General features: G+C 40.9%; 2 protein-coding genes across 4 annotated transcripts in view; both read right to left on the bottom strand.

The window, feature by feature from the left end:
• LOC110543775 (NADPH-dependent 3-keto-steroid reductase Hsd3b5-like) overlaps positions 1 to 15,390 on the bottom strand; it is a 37,323-nt gene extending 21,933 nt beyond the window's left edge. Inside the window, exons 1-3 of one of the 3 annotated variants that reach the window (XM_060393008.1) lie at positions 15,224 to 15,390; positions 10,706 to 10,912; positions 2,651 to 2,815 (exon numbers count right to left, since the gene is read on the bottom strand). In XM_060393008.1, coding sequence (XP_060248991.1) covers positions 2,651 to 2,815; positions 10,706 to 10,912; positions 15,224 to 15,368 — 517 coding nt within the window. In that variant the 5' untranslated portion in view covers positions 15,369 to 15,390. The remainder of the gene's footprint in view (positions 1 to 2,650; positions 2,816 to 10,705; positions 10,913 to 15,223) is intronic. The other 2 variants (XM_060393009.1, XM_060393010.1) reach the window with 2 other exon arrangements.
• A 5,927-nt stretch (positions 15,391 to 21,317) lies between these two features.
• Positions 21,318 to 23,416, bottom strand: part of LOC110542496 (3 beta-hydroxysteroid dehydrogenase/Delta 5-->4-isomerase type 2-like) — a 40,170-nt gene continuing 38,071 nt past the window's right edge. The window contains exon 5 of the mRNA XM_060393007.1: positions 21,318 to 22,499. Coding sequence (XP_060248990.1) covers positions 21,688 to 22,499 — 812 coding nt within the window. The 3' untranslated portion in view covers positions 21,318 to 21,687. The remainder of the gene's footprint in view (positions 22,500 to 23,416) is intronic.

Here is a 23,416-nt window from a genome sequence, read left to right as displayed (position 1 = left end):
CTTCTGGAGATAGACTTAAAGGTGCTTATCATCATGCTAAAAACATCTGTTTCATGTATATCTGACCCAAAAACCATAGCTTTTACTATGGTATTCTTAATATCTGCCATTTCTGAGGCAGACTTTGACACAGAAATATCTTAAACATATTCCTTCTACTTGCTTTGATTAAGAAAAGTTCAAGCATCCAGGGCTTAGCACTAAAGCCATTAATGTATTTCTGCCTAACTTTCAAGTGTGACATGGAGATGGGGGCTAAAAGTAGATGTTGAGTGTACAAAAAGTAGCCAAGCTCCATTGGTGGTTGATTACAGACAGTTGTGCCTACAGTTAAAGCATTAGAATTTCAGACTGTGGACACACTTAAGTTGTTTATAAAGGATACAAAACAAACAGCTAACTGATGCTCATTCCATTGGATATAGTTTTACCTGTTACTCTCAGAATGTTGTTTATATTAGATTTGCTGATATATTAACTTTTCTGAGTTTTTTTTTTTAAACATATATTTCCTTTTGTAAACTAAAAATTCAACTGAGTTTAAGGAAATCAAAAAGTCATGAGATCTGGATCTGGCATAGCCCAAATGAACCCCAGATCAGTTTTTCCCTGGTCTTCGGATTCCACACTTTTCCCATTTACTAGACAAATGTTAACTTCTGTCTCTAGTATGTATTTGTCTCAGCAGATTTTTCACCTGGTTGACTCTATTCCGGGATCGGCAATGGACTACAAGCTGAAATTTGGACTGCTGGAAGCTGATATGATTGCTCCCTGTCTCTTCAGTTGGATCAAATAACCAGATGCTTCTGAGAGCTGCCCCATTGCCCAACCTTTGACTGGCATTTCAGCCTTCCTAGCCCCTGATGCCAAGGGTCCTGTTGTCACAATGAAGCAGTTTCAGAAGATGAGACCCTTGGCCCCAAATCCCACCTAGTAGGCTGAAATGGTAAGTCAAAAGAAGCTAGCTGACAGTAGCTATTATCTTGGGAACTTGCTTAGCTGGAGTAGGAACTAGTATTGCATACTGGAGAGATGCTAAGAGAAAATATTCCAGAGGATGGTTTAAAATCTGATATAACAGTTCTTCTTGGCTTACTACCCATATATCCACCCTGAAGGGACCCCTACTCATCTTGATTTTTACCTTTGGGCCTTGTATTTTAAATCGGCTGATGGCTGTCATGAAGGAATGCTTGAGAGCCATATGGATAATGGTATTCAGATTCCATTATGGAAAGATAAATTTGGAGGACTGACTCAAGGGGTCATATCTGGAAGACCCAAGATTGGGTCTTCAAATGATCATGAGCAGGGAGGAATGAGAGACCAAAGACTTAAAAAATCAGTGGGTATTATTTTAAAGTATAAAGCCTGAAGGAAGGCTATCTAGGTGGAGACATGTCCAGTAATGCCCTGAGAGGAAGAACTAGTCTTACTGCATTCTTTCCCTGCCCACTAGAGATAAAGTTGCTAGGAAACTGGCCAATCACCCTAGGGAGGGACACCAGATCATTAATGGTTTGGGGACCTTCCTATAGCCAATCAATTCAAAATAAAACATCCCTTCTGCGTTTTGACCAATAGTTGCTTGCCAGGCAGAAGGCCCCCTTGCTTTGGGAATGCTAGGAGGAACCAGAATCTTTAAATCACCCAACCAACTGGAGCATAGGGCTCTCAGCTCTTACCAGTTTGGCGGTGTGGGGGTATGAGCTCAAGCTGAAGTTTGTAATAATTTGTAATAAAAAGATCCTCATGTTTTATGCAATGAAAAAAAAAGAGGAGAGAAGGGTTCATATGGCTGACACACTGGATCACAGTTCATCCCGAGGAAAGTTGCTGCAAGAACATAGAAGTCATGGATGATGCCACTTACGACCTTGCTTCCCACTGGCTGCTCAGCTGGCTTACTCAGATAACCCATCAATACCCTGCTCTATGTAGACACAGCCTACAGTGGGCAGGGCCCTCACATATCAATCATTAATCTAGGAAATAGTCTACAGGCCCATCTGATGGAATCGGTTCCTCAGCTGAGCTTCCTTCTTTCCAGGTGACTAGTATGTGTCAAGCTGAAGAAAACTAGCCAGTGTTTTTACTTCCCAAGATGTTCCTTTGTGTTTTCTGAAAATCAATATCAATAAATAAGTTTGTTCATATTAGGCAGCGATTGAGCCTTTAGGCTATGTGTTCAAGGTATGATTACCAAAAACAACAAAAAGTTCAACAAAAGAATTCACAGTGGCAGTGTGTGGACAGACATAAAAAATTTGTAGGTGGAGTCTAGTCACTTTGGTGTGGAGAGACAGGAGAACTCTCCTGGCAATACGAGTGTCATGGGTGTGTCCTTATGTCCCTTTTCTCATACTGAGTACATGTAAGGGTCTTCTTCCTTCATCTCTCAGCCTCTAAACACCAAGGACCTCATCCCTCAGTTCTACCAGCTGGGCTGCCAGGAAGATGCATCTGACCTGCCCAAGCACAGCAGGTGTTCCATGGTTGGCACTGTCCTTTCTGTCCTCTTGCTACTTGGCAATACTAATTTTCCTAGCTGCTCCAACTCTACCTCCAGATGTTTCCTCCTTACCCTTTTGTTTGTTTGTTTGTTTTTATTTTCCCACCTACTCCATATCTTCCTCAGGTACTGTACCTTTCAGATTGACATCTAGGATGGTCTGTCTGGGAATGATCCCTAAGAAATCAATGGCAGCAGCAGTATGGATGACAACAGAGATGCCCTGGCAGGCTCTTCTCAGGCACTGGGCATCCAGAATGTCTCCTTTTAGCACTGTCACCTTGGTTTTTGTCTTCAGCTCTGTGGGAGACAAAGCAGGATCTTGGGAAGCTTTCTACATGAGGTGGAATTTTCCTGACACAGGTGACAGTCACCTAAGCCTTCAAGGGCAGCCATAGTGAGAAGACACTGGGGAGGAGGTCTTTCTACCGAAGGAACAATAAATGAACAAAAATCGAATGTAGCATTTGTAGGGAAGGAGGAAACATCTACCTCTACCCCATCCCTTTGGAGAAAATGAAACTGAGTAGTACAATGCCATTTGCGCATTGCACATAAAAAACAGAATCATGGGAAATTCATGCATTCATTAAAATGATGTGAGCCATGATTTCAGTCAAATGTAAGGAGAGAGAATTAGGATTTCATTTATAGGGAATAGGGCCTCACATGTGGATTTGAGGAGAAGCCAGGCAGTGTTATGTCTTGGGAAGCTGAAGCAACAGTATCAGGTTGTAAACTGTACAGGTCTGAAAACATGAGAGAAATCTGGAGAAGCTCCGTGTCACGTTATAGATCATTGTTTGGCTGCTTTTGCTGTTCTTGATGTGCCACACCAAATTAAAACTGGCAATGGACCAGCTTATACCAGCAAGCTTTTTCAATTTTTTTTTTCCAAAAAGTTAAATACTAAGCATGTAACAGGTATTCTTTATAATCCTATGGGCCAAGACATGGTTGAACGTGCCCATGCCACCATTAAGATACATTTACAAAAGACAAAAAAGGGGGAATTATGTCCTCCTCATTCATCCAGAGCTCAATTTAAATTTTTTAACTCTAGACAAACATGGCAAATCTGCAGCTAAACATTTCTGGCACCCTAAAACCTCCATGGTTAAATGAAAGGATCCTTTAAATAATTCATGGCATGGACCAGACTCCATTTTAATTTCGGGATGAGGATATGTTTGTGTTTCTTTTGCACGTTAAAGATGCTGCTCTATGGCTGCCAGAGAGAATGGTGCAACAAGTACATTATATCAAGGAACAAGATCATTCCCCAAGTGATGATATTACTGATCCTGTTGCACCTGATTCATCCAGTGAAGGCTAAATTACACCTTTGGGTCTTAGTGCCCAACCCCCCTCTTGGTTGCTGGTTTGGTACTATTCATCTTCATAATTGCCAGATGTGTCCACTTAGCTCGACAGCGCCAGGTTAGATTTAATGATACTACGCACAAAGTTCTTTTGGCCACTTAACGGCAGCATGCTGTAAATCCCTCACCCCAGATGGGGGTTTGGCTTGCCCAGCTCAAATGTCAGCTTTAACCTCTCCTTTTCTGTGTGATGGGACGGTTAGTCAATGACGGGTTCTTAGTGATCGGATATTTACCAACCTAAGGCTTGGAAACCTTTGTTTCTACCACAGACAGAATTCTGCCTAAAATGGGCCAGCGTGAATGTAGGCCAAGTTGCCTGCTGTGCTCTGCCAAGACAGGGTAAGCAAGTCCTAAATAGTTTTTGCTTCACAAATATGTCTGTCAAATATACGAGGCTGAAACACTGAAGATGGTGCTCCAGCACTGTAGCGAGCTTTGAGTGGCTGCCCTGTCCAAACAACAAACGGTCTCTGTCAAATTTTAGGTTTTGGAAGCTGCTAGCCTGCACTTCTTGTTTAATTGGGTTATTAATTTTATTCTTTCTCTGATTGGATTGAAGACTAAATAGTTAATAATTTTACAATTAAGCTTAGTTGCTAAGGAGTTAAAAATGTTTTAAGGACTAGATAGATGTTTTTAGGTTGCTAGATGCAATATATGTTAAAATACAAAATTTTAAACTCTCATAGATCGGCTAGATATTTTCTTCAAGGTAGCCAAATACATTTAGACTAGACATTACATGTCTGTTTTACCTATTAGTCTTTATAATTGTTTCATAATTATTCTTACTGTATATTATATTGAAAAATGGCCTTTTTATTTAGGCAGTAAAGGGGAATTGTTGGGGGTTGGTCTGGTTAATTGCTTTCCTCCATGAGGTCTCCTTGTTGGTTCTTATAAGCAGATACTCAGGAACCCCAAATGACTTGTAAACTTGCCTCTCTGTTTGACCAATAAAATGCTGATGTATCTGGAAAAGACAGACAGGGTAGATGAGGCATAGGTTCTTGGGATCTTGGGAGGAGAGAGAAAAGAAAAGAAGAAGGAGAAAGACACAATGGGTTAGTGTGGAAGGAACCCCATGGATCAGGAAAAAGGACCCTAAGAATGGCTTGAAAGGATTGGTCCAGATGCAGAACATTAACAAGTATTTGGGATTATGGATGGGAGGTAGCTCAATTAGGGATGATGAAAGCAGATGGAATGTGATGAGGGCTACGAGATATGAGATAGCGTAGGTGGAATTATCTCAACACCTCAAGGTGATATGAGGCAATCTAAAGTTTATCAGGTGTCTGTGAATTGATTGTGATAGTGGGTTAGATAATACCACCATAGTAGTTACAGAGATAATAATAAACATAATTAGCATGTACTTCTGAAATTACCACAATACGTGGGAGGACATACTAGGGCTGGTGACATCACTGAGCAATGAGACGTGTGTTGCATGAAAAAGCAGGCTGGACAAGCCATGAGGGCAAGGCAGTACGCAGTGCCCTTCCATCAGCTCCTACCTCCAGGTTCCTGCACTGTTTGAGTTCCTATCCTGGCTTCCTTCAGTGATGGACAGTGATGTGGAAGCTTAAGCCAAATGACCCCTTTTCCTCCCAGTGTAGTTTTTGGTCATGGTGTGACAAGTATAACTGTACCTAAGACAGGTTCATTATGTTCTTTATTTCTTTTGTCTTACTTGCTTTGAGACAGGATGTCTGGGTTATTTCTAATAAGATTAAAACACTAAAACATTAGTTATACAGAAATTTAAGGTTTATATTTTGGTATTTTGTTGTGTGTAACAACTAAGTGTGGGAAGAAGGTGTGACATGTTTTATTGGGATGTAGAAAGAGAAGTATAGAATAGGAAAATGTGTGCAGAAGGCAAATGGTAGTGGTTGTTTGATTGTTTGGTTGTTTGTTTTCCTAAAGATGACTGTGTTCTCATTATAGGAAAGAGAGGTCAATCTCACAATGATGGAAACTTTTGGACTACTTGTGAATGGTTTTCCTGCATAAGAATTTCAGAAAGGCTTCTTGTAGGAGCACAGAGGTCTTTGAGTTCACAGATGGGCACTAGAAGAACCTGGAATGTAGTCACACAGAGTTGTACCTTCAAGGCAAGATTACACTATTGGGTAAATTGAGTCAGAGCATAGCCACAGCTGCTGGTTGGCTGCCCAACAGTGTTTTTCTGAGGGTAAATATGTGAGCCAGAACTGATAGTTACCAACCATGGCTTCCACTGAGAGCGGCAAACTAAGAAGCCAGAATTGGTAGCCTGCTGGTGTGCGCTTACACCTATTGCAGTAAGTGCTGGCTAGGGCTCTTTTCTCTAGCGGGGGCTTTCCCCTGATGGTGGCAAAGGGACTAGAAAAGTAAAGGAAGATTGAGAGAAAAGACCATAGGCACACATACGTGTACTTACACTTGATGAAGTAAGACAGACTCCAGCCTTTAGACTCCACAAGCTTATTTTCTAGCTTCTATTAGTTTACACACACACACACACACACACACACACACACACACACGTATATGTACACACATTCACAGATTAAGTGTATAGAAACAGATTCCAACCTCACCAGCTACTGTACATACATACATATATACATATATACAGTTGATGGATGGAAGAAATCCTGAAGAGCGAACTCCAAACCATGTTATTATTCATTTCCCACAGCTTATATATCCCAGAAAAATCTTTCAAGCAGTGCAAAAATCACAATGTGGTTGCATTCTATTTTTCTTTATGTAAATGATTACAATGAGTATATGTAAGAAAAATGTGTTCCCCAGCACCCTCACATGGACAAGTGTTTTACTTATTATGGGTGAGAAACACATATGAAAAAAAATTAGTCCCAAGAACCCAGTACACTTATAACTCAGCATTTTGTTTTATATTAACAGAATGTGAGCAAGCAGGGTAACTTCTCAGCCAGCTTTTCTTTATTAGCAGGCTGTAGTTTGTTGTTACAAAGAAAGATTCAATTATCCTAAAAAGTAATCTAATAAAAATCCTAAAAGAATAAAAAAATCCAAACTTTTATATAAAAAATAATCATCCATATCTATTTTAAATCTTTAAGGTGTGCATGTACTCAGTAATAATTTTTATTAAATCATATCAAGAAGCTGAGGGCAAAAACAAGTATAAGGTAATTAATTATTATCTCAGTCACTGGCCCAGCCTGAGAGTGTCATGTCAGCCAGTGCCATTCTGGGCTATTGTCTGTGTTCACAAACCTTAAAAAGTCCCCAGCCTAACTATTAAGAGTGTACTTTTTCTTAACTTCAAATTGTTCCCTAACATTTTCAGCATCAGACCAATAGCAAAAACAACTTTACCCAACTTTGCTAAACAATCTATGTTACCTTATTCTTTCTAAGGGTAGTGGTATTGCTAATGATCGACATCTCTAGGTTCCTTTCAGGGGTGGTGGTTAAATCATTAAAGCAGCGATGCCTGAAAGACATCAAGCTTTGTAATTGTAAGTGCCCGTGATGGTGCTCTGGAAGCCCCCTTAGAGTGTTCCTACAGCTCATATTCTATGAGGGATGTGGTGAGCACAAAAGCAACAAGCAGAGCGATGCTCCACAGCAGCATGAAGGCCTAAGGACACATAGTCTTTGGGGTTCTGCCTTTCCTGGACAAGCTCATCATGGGTGTGCTAAACAGTGGGCCTCATTCCATGGGTTCTAGAGCTGTGTTGCTTGTTCCTCCTGCCTGGCCCCCAACAGGAATGCATAGCTACTTATCTACCCACATACCTGGGATCAGATGTGCATTCCAGCCTGGTGAGCTTTGTACAATCCCTGTGGATGAAGCCCATACTGAACCCTCCCCCAGACTCTTATATAACAAGGTTATTTTTCAATCTATAGAACTCATCCTTATGGAAGGTATCACATGAACTTTATAAAGTGTTTTGGTGTGGTATGACTGATATTTATTTAGCTTACTTTGTTCCCCAAGGAGATTTATGTAACCTATGTTAACAATTAACATGAGATTGAGGGGAAGTTTGCACCAAATTGCGCTGTATTTTGCACATCTAAATTAAACCCCTTGGGTCAGACTCCAGAAAAGTGAACCAACACCAGGTACTTAGTCAGGCAGATCAGCACTGCCTTCTTGCCTCCCGTGGATTCTTACCCTGTTGGTCTTGGTGGTGGAAGAAACCTGCCACTTCCCAGATAGATGCATATGAGATCACACAGTGCTGAATTTTGTAGACGTGAATAACTATCAGGAAACATCGGCCTGGCATTCAGGACTTTGCTTCTCCATGTTCAAATTGTGTAGTTTTCCCAAGGAACAAAAAGGGCTTTGGGTTCAATCACCAGTGCTGTGAAAAATGTAAAACTCTGATTCTCCATGTTCAATTTCAGAGTTTTTTTCCAAGAAACAAAAAAGGCTTTGGGTTCTATCCACAGTGCTGGGTGGGGTGGGGGAGCAAAATATATAGACATATCTTACATTTGATTTTAGGGAAGAACTGTCACATCTCCCTGCAGCCTCTTTAGTGCAGGTATGCAGTCTAGACTCAGAAATCTCTTCTGCTTTGTCTGGATCTATTTGTGATTTTTTTTCGTGTTGTTTTATAACTTTTGCCAACTACATTACCCTCTTCTATATTTTCTAACTAAAAATTAAATCCTTTTGATTTTTAAAAATGTATTATTTATTTTTGTGATATGTGCATTGATGTTTTGCCTGCTTGTGTGTCTGTATGACACATTGTCTGTATCAATCCCTACAACTGGAGTTACAGGCAGTTGTTAGCTGCAATGTGGGTCCTGGGAATTGAACCTGGGTCCTGTGGAAGACCATCCAGTACTCTTAAACACTGAGGAATCTCTCCAGCCCCTAAATCCTTTTGATTTACTACCAACTCTGATATTTCAGAAGGTCTTGCACATGCAAGGAACACGCACAGTAGACCTGCATTTTCCAATATCCATTTTATATCTTCCAAAGCTACATCAGCATGATGAAGCTCTGATATGTTTGAATATATGTTATCAATTGTAAGTCTAATATAATATAACTAAATGTTTCAAAAATAATGAAATTGTTTTTTAAATTCCATTATGGAAAAATGGAATTGTATCAAAAAATGTGCTTTTAAGCTCAAACCTAGTAGAAAAAGGCTATTTTTTTTTGTTATGGGGATATTTGGTGTTTGTGTGTATATGTGTATTTTCATTTTATAAATTCGCAGCTGTCACTTCTCAAATCTCTGAAGATGACTAATTTTGACACCAGTATTTTGAGATGCTAATCATTCTTACAAAATATATAAAATTAAACTTGACAGTGGTGTGCAGATGAGTGTGACCAGAGAACCAGTCTTTCTAAATGTCAAGTGTGTCTTAAAGTGTTTAGACACCACTGATGTGTGGTAGGTTGAAGGAGAATGGTTGCCATAGATTCATATATTTAAATACTTTGGTCTCCAGTTGGTGGAAACATTAGGGGATAGGCCTGGTTGGAGGAGGTGTGTTACTGGAGGTGGCCTTTTAGGCTTCCAAAGACTTGCATCATTTTTAGTTCTCTTCCTTGTGCTTGGAAATCAAGATATGAGCTCTCAGCAACTGCAATAGCCCCATGCCTGTCTGCATGCTGCCATGCACCTTGCCATGATGGTCACAGGTTCTCATCATCTGAAACTGTAACTCCCTAATCTGTTCCTTCTATAAGTTGCCTTGGTCATGGTGTCTTATCAAAGTAACAGAAAGATAACTAAGATGTATTAAGGTTAGGGTTAGGGTTAGGGTTGAGGCTTCAATCACCTTCCTTTTTTATAGGACCAAATCAGACCAGCTCCAGGGATAGGTTCACCTTGGGAAGTAGGGACAATCAAAACCGAACCCTAGGATGTCTGAGAAGTGATTTCATTTGGACTCAATCTGACAAAACCAGGGATGGGAGGGTGGGAACCAAGCAACTGGGTATAAATGAACTCTGGAGAGAATGGAGGAAGAGATGGCATTCATGATGGCCTAACACTAGGAGGCCCTTCCTCAAGCCACCTTCACAGAAGGATGTGAGAATGTAGTAGCTGGGATACTACACTTCAATCCAGTGCTTGCACTTGGCCTGGGGGTGAGGTAGAGAGAACAGAAAAAAAACAATAAAGTACCTCTGCAGCAAAGTGTTGTAACTTTCTCTGAGGATGAAGGACAGATAGGAGGAATGATGGGAAAGACTTTGAAGGATTCTGAACTGTCCATATGCTCTCCAAACTTCCTTTTGGCCCTTCCTCACTCCCCTTCCCAACAGCCTTCATAAGTTTACCTTTGCATCATAATCAATGCCTGCTATGATCTCAATTTCTTGGTAGTTTTTAAGAAAAATAAACTATGAAGCAGTTTGGGAACATTCAAAAGAGGTGTCACTCACTCTAAGGTCATTAAGTTAATAATCTTTAACTATTGTTTCACAATATTACACAAAATCACACCATGTTATCACATCCAGACCATTAAGGACAAAAAACCAAAGCCAAATAAAACCGAAAATGAACAAACGAACTTGCAGTAAAAAAGAATCCTGATCTACAATTTCTAAATAGGAGAGATACCTGAGGGCCCAGGTCCACTCCCTCCCAACACCATCCTCCAGTCTTAGGTTGGGCCAGAACCCCCTTGTCCAACTGTGGAATGCCTGTTGTGCCTTGCCAACTGGGATTATTCTGCTGAGGCTCTGTAGGGATTTACTGGCATTTTATTTGATAGACAAGGAAGCCTTCCCCACACCAAGTCTGTGCTTACCAGCCTCTAGGTCACTTACTGGATAACTTCTCCCTGTGTTTTGGAGTGAAAGTCCTGAACAAGGCTCTGACCTCCTGCAGGTCTTCCTCCTGCACCAACATTTGGATGATCCTCTGGCCCAGAAACCCTCCTGCTCCTGTCACCAGGCAGCTCCACCCAGGCATGGTCAACACCGGAAGTAGATTGCAGTGGGAACTGTTGTGATGCAAGGTGACCCTGAGGAGAGCTAGAAAAAGAGGTCCAGTGGGTACAGAGTCATGGAGTTCCTACTAGGATGACATAGTAGAAAACATGTCCTTGTGTTTCATTCACAAGTCTCTCTTAACACATTGCTTCTGTTTTTCCAAAATGTGTAGGTCTTCTCCAAGATGCAAGGAAAAAATAAATTCTGCAGTAGACACCAGATGTGTATCTTGTAACTCAAGTCAGCTCTGATACCCAGACACTGTCAGATTGTGCCACAAGGTTGTCCCTCTCACCTAGATGCCAGTTACAACCTCTGGGTTCTCTTACTTATGCTTCTGAGAAACCTCTCACACATTCGGGTTCCATAGCCCCTCATTGCATATGATTAGTTCCTTAGCTTCCCACAGGCTTCAGAGACCAAAGCTTACATTTGTTGTGTTCCTAGGTAGGACATTACAAAGGACATTGAAGAAGAGGTATACACACTAAGGAACAAAAATGGGAAACAAGGCTTGTACTGCGTTGTTTGACGTACCCACTTCCAACAATGTCTTAACTCTTCATCTCTCCACAGATCAGGAGACTGAGCTCTCCTGTATCAATTAATAATAAAGTCAATTAATAGTGGGTCAATGTGATCTAGGAAATTAATCAATAGAGGTTTCCTCTTTCCAGATGCGTCTAGGTCATGTCAAATGTACAACCAAGGCTATTCAATTCCTGGCCAAAGGGTAGTCTTCTGTTCCTTAGATGTAATGTTTTCTGTTATTGTTTATAAAATCTTCTCTTGGCCTCAACTTCTTTGAGCATCTCATTGTTAAATGTAGTCATGCATGTGCTCACCTGAAAGATATATCACTGTCTACTGGCATGAGATGCTTCTGATCTATTTGCTTGTTCAGACTGACAACAGTAGCTTATGGTTGAAACAAAATAAGGCTTGTGCAATCTACAGCCCAAAGGCTCATGTGGCCAAGGATAGCTCTGAATGAAATCCAACATGAAGTTGAGATTTTACTTAGAACATGATGAAAAGTTCATGCCATTTAGTGACTCCATCATAATTACTTATTCTGTTTCCCTTTTCTAGGGAGATCTGTCTACACCCAAACCCCTTACTGTACACCAAAACTCCATTGTTCTACTTCTTTGTCATTGACTTAACAGCTAAACGTCCACATATAAGCAAATAGATACCATATGTGTCTTTCTGGGTCTTAGTTGTCTCACCCATGATTATTTTTTTTCTAGTTCTATCTGTTTACTTGCAATGTTCATAACATTTCCCCCCTAAAGGCTTTCCCAAATCTTTCATTATCCACTTGTTTGTTGATGGATATCCAGGCTGTTTTTAATCTGGTTCTTATCAATAAAGCATCAATGAGCACGGCTGAGGAAGTGTCTCTGGGTACAAGAGCTAGGATGAAGTGTCCTTTGGGTACAAGAGTGGTACATCTGAATCTTGAGGTAGATCTTCCCATCATCATGAGGAACCTACACAACTTTCTATATTGTTTGTATAAGTTTGTACTCCTACCATCAATGGATGACTGTTACCCTTCCTCCACATCCTCACCAGCATGAGTTGTCACTTGTTCTAATGATCTTATCCATTCTGACTGTGGTAGAAGGTAAAAATCTCAAAGTAGTTTTCATTTGCATTTCCCTCACAACTAAAGATGTTGAACATTTCTTTAAATATTTTCAGCCATTTTCGGTCCTTCTTTTGAGAATTTTGTGTTTAGAGCTGTAACCCACTTTTAATTGGGTTGTTTTCTTGTTATTTAGTTTGTTGAATTCTTTTTATATTTTGGATATTAGCCTCTGTTGGCTGAGTAGTTGTTAAAACTCATTTTCCCATTTTGTAGGCTGCTGCTTTGTCCAAATTCTGGTGTCCTTTGTCCTGCTGAGTCTTTCCGTTTCCTTACATCCTATTTGCTAATTATTGATCTTAGTGCCTATGCTAACAGTGTTCTGTTCAGAATGTCTTTTCCTGTGCCAATGACTTCAAGGGCATTTCTTCAGTGTATCTGGTTTAATGTCTTTGATTCATCAGGAGTTGAATTTGGTACAGGATAATAAGTATGGATCTATTTGTACTCCTCTACATGCAGCCATCCTTTTGACCCATATCATTTGTCAAAGCTGCTCTTTGTTTTTCAGGGTTCATTTCTGGCTTCTTTACTAAAACTAAGGTGCCCATATGTATGTGGATTAAAGTCTGGGTCTTCAATTTGATTTTATTGATTGTGTCTGCTCTTGTTCCAGTACTGTGTTTTTTTGTACTATACCTTTGTGGTACAATCAAAAATCATACATAGTGATACCTCCAGCATTTAATATTATTATTATTCAGGAATGTTTTATCTAGGCTAAGGGTTTTTTTTTCCATATGAAGGTCTTTGAAGAACTATCCCATAATTTTGATGGAGAGTGCATTGACTCTGTAGATTGCTTTTTGTAGTATGTCCATTGTTAATATGTTAATCCTAACTAACAATGAGCTTGGAAATTCTTTCTATCTTCTAATGCCTTCTTCAGTGTATAAAGGATTTATCATTCAATCTTTAACTTGCATGGTTCAAATAACTGTAAGATATTTTCTATTTCATTAGACTATTTTTAAGGCTTTTGTTTCCCTGATTTCTTTCTCTATTTGGGATTTGTGTATAGGAGGCTACTGAATTTTGTGAGTTAATTCAATATTCTGATACTTTTCTATGTTTATCAGCTGTAGGAGTTTTTTAGTGTAATTTTTTTATACCACTTGTGTAGACTATCAAAGCATCTTCAAATGGAGATGTTTTGACTTGTTATATGTATCCTTTTGGTCTCCTTCAGTTTTCTTATTGCTCTAGATAAGACTTCTATGTTGGAACATGGCATTTGGAGTTACTTAAGTCTGTGTTTCCAATCATCTTCCTTCAAAATGGTTCCAGAACTATCTTTTAAATCCTTTCAGACAAGACTGTGGTGTTTATGTCAATAATTGTGAATTGTTGTCTGTGCACTGGAGACAGAACATGGGTCCCTTACAAGAGTCACAACCAAGTCACCTATCTAGCTGCACAATTTATTTCGGCCCCTCATTCTTAGAGTATGCTTATCTAAGAGACACCTGCAATAATCATGCCACTACTTGAATGCCAGTGATGGTATTGGGAAGCTGCAGTAGGGTGTCTTTGAGGGCAGGAGTCTAATGCTGGATCTATGTCTGTTCTCTGATTCATAGTTCACCATGATATGAACAGGAGAATTCTAGACAGTCATAAGCACATCTTAAGGCATGATTCTTCAGAGAGCAGAAGACCAGAATGCCAGTATATGTGAATAGTAAACACTACTATGTGAACTGTTCTATTTCAAATATAAACAAAGAGGAAGTGTTTGAGGAGCTACATTATAGGGAGTGAGGTATGCTATGGGAAGGACTAGTCCTGGAAGAGCCTTGATGTAGATGGAATGTTTTCAAGTGATGGTAAAGGATGTTTCTCCCATTCAGTTCTTCCCTTCTTCTCTCCCTCCCTCCATTCGTTCCTCTCTACCCCTTTCTCATTCACTGGCCTTTTTTTCCTTGATAGTCATCATGTTTATACAACTGGCTCGTGTTAATCAGTACTTTAAATCCTCATGTATATTTCTATCTAAAGCATTCTGCCTTTGGCCACCTTCTGTCCTTGTGCCAGTTATTTGGTAAACTCTATTTCTTTTGAACATTATTTTCCTGTTCATTCGTTGAAAGGTACCTGTCTGGTCAGACACTATTGATATAGAGGTAATAATTCACATAACCCTCAACACAGAAAGGAGGTAAATGACACTCGGCATGTTTGTCAGGTGAGTGCACTTAGCTATGGAGAAGACATGGAGGCATTGGAGTTAGAAGTGTTGTATAGTGAGAGATAGAGGGGTCCAGAAGAAGGTGGGAGCAGAAGACACATCTGGTTACTGCTTCTAGTGGTAAATTGATATGTACTGTTTATACATGTTGAGAGGCAAATTTGAGAGCCAGACCATTCCCCAGATTTTAGACTCAAGCATGTTTATTTCAAATATCTTTTAAGACCCTGTCCTCCTCCTTCACCTCTGTGATGTAGAGAAAAGAGAACAGAAAACAATTAAGTGTATTCAAGCCACTGTGCCCTTGTGAACAATTAGGACAACCATTGTCAACAGAGGTTACTATTGCCTGACCATGGTATAAATATATCTAGTGTGGGCACAACAAACAGGAAGCTCACCCGGGTAAGTGGAAACCTCCCTAACAGGCAGTGTAATCACTGCTTTCTTTGCTGTTTCAAAACCCCACAGCCAAAGCAACCTATAAAAGAAATCATTGAAGTGGACTTACTAAGGGCTGGAGATCTTGAAGGCAGGTACAGCTGAGAGCTCCTGTCTTGACCTATAAGCAGGTAGCAGAGTACAGTAGGAGTGTCAGCATTCTTTGGAAGCTTTAAAGTCCACCTCCAGTGCCTTACCTCCTCGCACAAGGCCATACCTCCTAATCCTTTGGCATGATTTCCACCAATGGGGACCAAGGCTTCAAGCAAGTGAGCTTATGGGCCATTCCCATCCAGACACTGCCAACGTCCAGAGCTCCAGGAGAGGGTTTCAGCAGGTCCTCCCTAGTCATTTCTACTGGATGCTTTAGGAGACTCATTTGAGATTACTTTTGTTTACTGTCCCACTTGGGCTTCTCCAGTCATATCTTTTGTTTGTTTGTTTGATTGATTTTTGTTTTTATTTGTTGTTCTTTCTTTTCTAGACAGGGTTTCTCAGTGTACCCTTGGCTGCCCTGGACTTACTTTCCAGACCAGGCTTGTCTCAAACTCACAGTGATCTGCCTGGCTTTCTTTCACTGAGTGCTTAGGTTGTAGGCATGTGCCACAGTTACCAGCTCTCCAGTCATTTCTATTTGGTTGTGTAAGCTCCTGATTTGCTGATATTTCTTTGTCTATTTGCTGATTCTTTCTAGATGCTACTTTTATTTGTACTTTTGACTTTGCATAGTTAAACATTTAATAAAAAACTGCCCAATCAATATAAAAGTAACTTTTATTCCCCTGATGTAATTGTCATCTCTGAGGCTTAGACCTCAGTCTGCTAACCAAGGCCTCGTTCTGGAAGCTTCTAGCCTCAGTATTATCATTTCTCGGATGAGAATGTTTTCAGCCTCTGAGATTTATTGCTGAATACGCTCACCTTTTCTAGTTCTTTCTGAGCTCTGGCTGGCTGATTCAATTCATCTGTGTCTGGCTCAATCTCTTCTTCAAATTGACTGATGTAATCTGGCTTCTCTCAGTTTCTTACTGAATAGCTCTGCCTGACTTCAAACTAATTCTAGCAAACTTTTCTAATCTTCTGGGTCCTTCTGATTCTCTTGTTTGTTCTGTCTTCACCTGGGTCTAGTTTCTTCTCTCTTCCAACTCCCTCTGTAATGCATTCCTGGTAAAAACTGCCTCTGAATTCCCATGAACTGCCATGAACTCAACTCCACTGCACTGCTTCTCCACTCCCTGACTCAACTGAACTGGCTGAACTGAACTCAGAGATCTGAATGCCTCTGCCTCCTAAGTGCTGGGATTAAAGGCATATACCACCACACCTAGACCTAAGCTTTTCTTTACCTGAAACTTCCTCTATTCCAGGCTGGCCTTGAACCCAGAGATTTGCTTGCCTTTGTCTCCTGGGAGTAATGTCGTGTGTCTGTATTCCAGCCAGATCCTACAGACCTAGAAGATCTTTGGATAAGATCTCTTGCCAGAGCAGCAATATTTTAAATTAAAATTCTGTTACAATTCAATACTGAAAGTATAAATATAAGGGACCATTTCTGTATATGGAACAAAATTGATGTAGTTGTCAAAAGCAAGGAGATGATATTTCATATATAGCTAAAGGGGAAAAAAGTTAGAGACAGGAGTATATCTGGTTGTTGTCACTCCCTGTGGCTGAGTTGAAAACTTGACAAGTGAGCTGGGGATGTAATGGTATGATTATCATCTCGCCCCATTGAAACCTGGCTCTTCATTCTCTATGGGTGAGACCACAGTGAGAGCAAATGCCTTTTGTATTCAAAACTTCAATAAAGGGTTAACATGTTTATTTGGTTCAGGAATAGCCACACACTATACACTCAGACTCCAGACTCAGATAAGGGAAGTTAATTGAACTCTGAACAAACAGTGACACAGAGTGTACTTGCCATTTCCCCACCATTCCAGGAGAAGGAAACATAGCAGGGTATGGTGGTTTCGTTTAAGTAGATCATATATTATTAATTCAACCGGAACATTCAACAAACATTGACTTGTAAGTAAAAGGCTATTTAAATTTTCAGGCAGGCAGAGCCTGTTATGCCCAGATATTAAGGTCCCCAAAGAGCACCTAGGCCATACCTGCAAGAGCACAGAGCTTTATTCAGGCTTAAGCTGGTCCACTTCACCATCACCAAAGTGGTGGAACAGATGAGAGTCCTGTGCAGCTGCACGGGGGCAGGGTTTTCATTGGGGTTTGAACAAGAACTAGGAATTCCCAGCTTACCAGTTACACTATTGGATGACATTCAGCAAGGATAAGCTTGGTATAAAGTGATTGGCTAACTAACATTACACTGAGCAAGGTATCTACAGAACTCAGGAATATTAAGTCTTTTCTGTATCATGAAATGTTCTATTACAGAGTTGGTGGGCTGACCAGCACAGATGCCCTACTCTGAGATAAAATACTTTCCCATTCTTGTGGTTATCCTCAGGCTGTTCCTTGGGCAGGAAAATCCATGACCTTGTTTCTGGAATTGATGACCCATGGACTAGTTCTTGGTGACCTTGGGGTGGGGTCACTAGTTTCTGGTGACTTTTGGGGATATCAGGCCTAGTTCTCTCAAGCCTAGGAGCCTAAACTTAATTTCACCCTATGATCAAAATCGAAGCTTAAAAAAATGGCTGCAGTTTTGATAGGGAGTAAGGCCTAGACATGTCTGAGTGTCAGTGTGCCTTAACACATGTAAACTTTATTTGGTGCTCTGTATTTTTTTTTCTTCTTGTTCCTGATTGCAAACAGAGCTCACTGTTCATGTTTATTTGGGTGTTTCTTTATCTTTGCTGGCTCTAACACAATGTGACATCTCATAATTCTCAGACTTTTGTGAGAGAAATCAATGTGAAAAAGCAGCAGGTTGGGTAAAATGAGAGGCCATCACAGATATTCTGCTGCCTTCCCTCTGGGTCTAGGACTGGCTGGGGCAATAGGTACCAGAGCCTCAGCCCTATTTCTTCAACATTGAAATTATAAATTTTTAAGGTCAGCCATAAATGGATTTGCAGCAAGCAGAAACATCAATTACCCACCTAAAGGATTACCTTTCATCCCTGGCAGAGGTAGTCCTACAAAATATAAGATTTACTCTTTCTCCAACAAGGGGGCCTAAGTGCAGCTCTAGGAGAAGAATGCTGTTCCTATGTAGGCCACTCTAGGGTTTTCAAATAATCTACGACGTTGCTCAGAAAATGGATTCATGAGAGGAAGTGAGACTACAGTCAGAGAACTCTTTACAAATCACTCTTTAATCGATCCCCCCTGGCTGACCACCCTTGTTTTTGCTTTAGTTGGTCCCCTGATACTGCTGCTGTTAGCTTTAACTTGTGGTTCCTACATAATTAATGATTTGGTCAAGTTTGTGAAGGAATGGATCTGTACTGCACAACTGAGGATTCTTAAGACAACAATACCAGCCCCTTGATTTATCATAAAGATTTGAGATTGAAAGGGTGGAGTGTGCCACACTAACTCCAGAGTCTATATAAGCATAAAAATGTGCTATATCAGCATAAAATTATGCTTCTAAGACGGGGAGACACGTTTCCTATGGGAATCTGCTCCCTGGAAGTCCCTGGATGTTCCCTCGGCCATGTAAACCAAAAAGATGTACTCTGAAAATCCTGCTTTTTCAGATGAAGGATTGAATGAGCCTTTTGATTTTTCTCTATGATTCCTGGTACAGCACAATTAACTATTTAAGGAAATATATTTTTGATAGATTATTAAAAGCTTTAGCAAGAATAGAGGAAAAGAAAAATAAGTAATGAATCAGATTTAGTATTAGAAAGCATTACAAGAATAGTGAAGAAATAATGGGCTCCTTCTTAAGAAAAAATAGCATAAGCAAGTACAGCAGGCTTGAGCATGCCTTCCTTTAGCGTCTTGTTTCTAAGGAAGATTATAAATTCTTTAGCAAGACATATGGGAGGATGGTTGACCAAGGTGTATTTAGACTTTAATGTAGAAAAAGACTTTGGCAGGTATTTGACTTGGCTCAGAGGACTATTACAGCTCCTGACTTTCCCCTTCACTAGTCAGTGATAATGAAACCACAGTTTGAGGTTTTTGATTTTTGTTTGTGTTGATCAGAATGTTTCTAGGCTGAGATTTCTTGTGCGCACTGCTTTACGCTTGGCTACACTTTTGAGTTAAAACATAAACTTTGTATCATTGGTAAAAGTTTGAATGTTCTGGAAAGCATGCCAACTTTAAGGTGCTTCCTTATGAAATCACTCTAAAATTGTTAGCCTGACTTCAGTAAAATTACAGCAGAGTCAAAGCGATCTCAATGTGGTCTCTTGTCAACTCGCCTGAAACTGTGCCTTCCTGATATCCAAACCCTGATTCTCCCTTGGACGCAGAGAGCCCAACTGGGCTGGTCCGTGGCAGGAGTGAGAGGGTTTAATTCCAATTAACCCATCAGCTGACCATCCTGACTCCATGATAGGCTTTAACTGTACCTGACTAGGTTGGAGTTTCAGTTTGGGTTTCTAGGAACACCAAACTTCTGTTCCAAGAAAAGACACAAGGAAACAGCAGCCAATGTTCCAAGAAAAGACACAAGGAAATGGCAGCCAATCAACACTGGCCCTCACAACTGGCTTGGGTCAGATATAGTTACTTAGTTACTCAGAAAGTACCTAAGGCCCTGACCAATCCTGATTAACCCTGTACAACTGGGCTAGCTGCACACTAACCAAAGTAAAGCCTACCCAATCAATCCTGGATTTTCCCTAACTGTCTATAAGTTGGGCCTGCAAGCCTGCTTCTGGGTTGTTGCCATTTTGTGAAGGTGGTGACCACTGCATGTTGGAACTCTCTGCAGAATGAACACTTTTTGCTTTTCCACACTATCTGAGTCTGTGGTCTTTCTTTGAAAATGCATGGACACTAACAGTACTTGCCACTGGAACCTTCCTCCTCCTCACCCCCTGTTTCATCCAATTTCTAAAACAGCAAACCTCAAAGAGCCTAAGTCAGTTTCTGCACAGAGTCAATGGGGAGAGGGAGAGAGACTGACAGAGGGAGACAGACAGACAGAGAGAAAGACAGACAGACAGACAGACAGACAGACACACACACACACACACACCAGAGCTGTGTTCAGCCCTAGGTGTGGAATGTTAACACTCCTCGTAGAAGAGAGTGTCCACATGGAATCAGGCTGCAATGGAGTTTCAGGTGTGGAGAGAAGTTCCTACATGACAGGAATCCTAAGTGCACCTTTTTCTTACCCAAACCCTTTACAAAGTGGGTTCAAACAAACAGGGGACCCTTTCTTAAAGCAAAGAGTTCTGAGAAGAAAGCATTGTTCATGTTTTCAGAAACTGGAGAATGTAAATGAGAAGAATTAAGAATTTTTAAGGACAATTTACTGAGAACTTTTCAGGTACAAAACCCAACAGCACAGCTTCCTTTCAAATAAGGCCAGGCTGGAACCTAATGCTAAATCTATTCATGAATATGCCTTTAGAGGCAGTTGATACAAACAAGCTCTGAAAAGCAGAGTGGTGGTGGTGGGGGTCTCCCTACCCAAAATGCTGGAACCATGCAGCAACAAGACAAGACACTCTCTACTGGGCAGCCTTGTCAAAACCTGGTCCTAGAGTCTGGGATCTGAGGACCATCTCTCTGTACTTTACAAAGAAAAACCAGAAAATCAGTAGCTTGTGAAGGGGAGTGGGTTTATTTATAGTTCTGTCTTGACTATGGAGGGAAACTTTCTTACCTCTCCCTACTTTTCCTATACCAGTGTTATAATTTTATAGAAGAGCTGGAACAAAATCCTCCAGCCAGGTGTCCATTTTGTTGTGAGAAAACGTGTAAATCTGAGAATGTTCTTTTAGAGGGAGCCTCACCGGGACCCAGCATGGGTGGGATCTCCTGCAGAAACTGAATCTTTAGCATTCCTTCTGTCATGGTCCTTCCTACACAAAATAGAGTAATCTGTTCTAGTCATGTAGCACACCGCAAAAGGACCATGTGCTGGGATTAGTCTCACATCCTCTCTGTTCATGGCTTTCCCTCAGTCCCTCAAATCCATGACCCCTTTCTGATCCCAGAATGGCCATGTCTGGACACAGAAGGGACAAAGAATTGTTTATTGATAGAAAAATGTCTGCAGATGAGCTATTAACACATGTTTATTGTTTCTTTCACTCAACTTCATAAACCAAGCAGAATTTTCCAAAGATGAGAAATGCTGTTAATGGGGAGATGAAGCCCATGGAGAGAGATGTGAGTGACAAGAGGTGCTGCGTAGTTAGGAACCAGGAGCTGAGGCACAGCTGCATTTGTGTCTCTGGGAAGGTATTTGGGGAAGAAAGCTTGTGGCTGGGTCAGTGCCTGGCAAGGATTCTGGGGACTTGAGGAAGACACTAAGGTGGCCTCTCTGTCAAAGGGAGGCAGTAGGACCTGGGTTGTGCCTTTGTCCCTTCTGAGGACCTGACAATGATTTCTGATAACACCCAGGGCCATGTCTCTGTCATCTTCACATTACTGAGTCTTTGAGTTCATTGTCTCCTTGTGCTGCTCCACTAGTGTCCCGATCCACTCTGAGGTTTTCTGCTTGGCTTCCTCCCAGGTGACACATGGCTCATAGCCCAGGTCTTGCTGAGCTTTCTTGTAGGAGAAGGCAAACATGCTATTTAACACGGTAACCAAATGGCGGTTAAAGGGGGGCCGGTAGTTGTAGACTGGACGCAGCAGGAAGCTCACAGTTTCCAGCAGGAAGGCAAGCCAGTAGAGCAGGGGCAGAGGAAGGCTCCAACTGGAATCAAGGCGGAGGCCCCATTCCTTGCTCAGGGTGTAACGTAAATCATCATAGCTTTGGTGAGGGGTGTCATCTGAGATGTAGTAGAATTGTCCTTGGATGCTGGGTGACTTCTTGGGGTCGCGTAGGCCCCTGGCAGCCAGAATGTGTGCCCAGGCAACGTTGTCCACATACACTGGGTTGGCTCTAGAGAATTTGCTAATAGCATCTATAATACCCTTATTTTTCAGGGCCCTAATTACTGTGTTATAAAGGAATGGACTTCTTTCTCCATAAATGCACATGGGCCTTAAGGCACAAGTATGTAAAGTGCCACCATTTCTCAGGGTACACCCATTGGCTGCCAGCACTGCCTTCTCAGCCATCTTTTTGCTGTATGGATATGGATCAGACCATGTACTTTCATGTTGGTCTTCTTCATGGCCATCCAAGACGATGTCCTTGTAGGAGTTGGGCCCTGCCACATCAATTGTGCTGGTGAAGATGAAGACTGGTACACTAGCTTGGACACAGGCCTCCAATAGGTTCTTGGTACCTAATTACAGAAAAGACACTGTCAATGTCAGGAGTTAAACCATGGATCAACCATGTGCACAGCGTCAGGATGTTTCCTTACTTTAAAAATCCAAACTATTCTATTTTACCAATAAAGACTCAGGAGCTAGAGGCCAGAATGAAAACCTGATTACCCAGATTGGCAGAGAAATCACCCTCCGTTCTCAGCTCACGTCCTGATGGAAAAAAATCCAAAAAGTTCACTGTCCCAGCTGACAGCCCATGTGGAAAAGGCCAAAAATCCCAAGACCAGAAGCTTGCTAGCTCAAATCCCAAATGGCCCAAAAAGCCACTGAGCTTAAGCCTAAAGCAAAGAGCTAAAGATCTCTCTTCTTCTCCATGATGTCTTAAATACCCCTCAACTCAAAGTTCCTCCTACTCTTTAATCCCTGTCACCTGGTTACTTGCCCCATATTTTGACCTAGGTTTAACTTGATTAAATCTTGTGTACAGAAATCTCTTAGATTAAAAGGTTCGTGGTAGGGATGGATGAACCACACCATCTTCACCTGCTTAAAATAAACAGAAAACTCTTGGATTAAAGGTGTGTGAAGGGCTCTACCACACCAAACAAGAAACATTGTTTTACCATTCACAAATTTCTTGGGTTCACAGTGGGATTAAATATCATGCAACGTTTTTCCCTCTTTGTCTAAATAAAAGACTCTAACATTAATAAACTATATACTACCTGGTAAAAAAAAGTTACATTAACAATGTCTTAGGAAACCTGAAGAAAGTTTTCCACTATCTATCCATCTTGGTGAGTCCAAATTTTGTACCTAAATCACTTTATATCACAACTTGAATTACCAATCAAAAAACCCCATCTTTTTAGACATAAACATTTTAAATCCTAAAAAACCTTAAGCTTAATTATAAGATTATAACTATCTA

The sequence above is a fragment of the Meriones unguiculatus genome, chromosome 10, assembly GCF_030254825.1.
Source record: "Meriones unguiculatus strain TT.TT164.6M chromosome 10, Bangor_MerUng_6.1, whole genome shotgun sequence".
Taxonomy (NCBI): Eukaryota; Metazoa; Chordata; class Mammalia; order Rodentia; family Muridae; genus Meriones; species Meriones unguiculatus.
The sequence above is the reverse complement of the archived record's forward strand: the minus strand, read 5'-3'. Positions and strand labels throughout refer to the sequence as shown.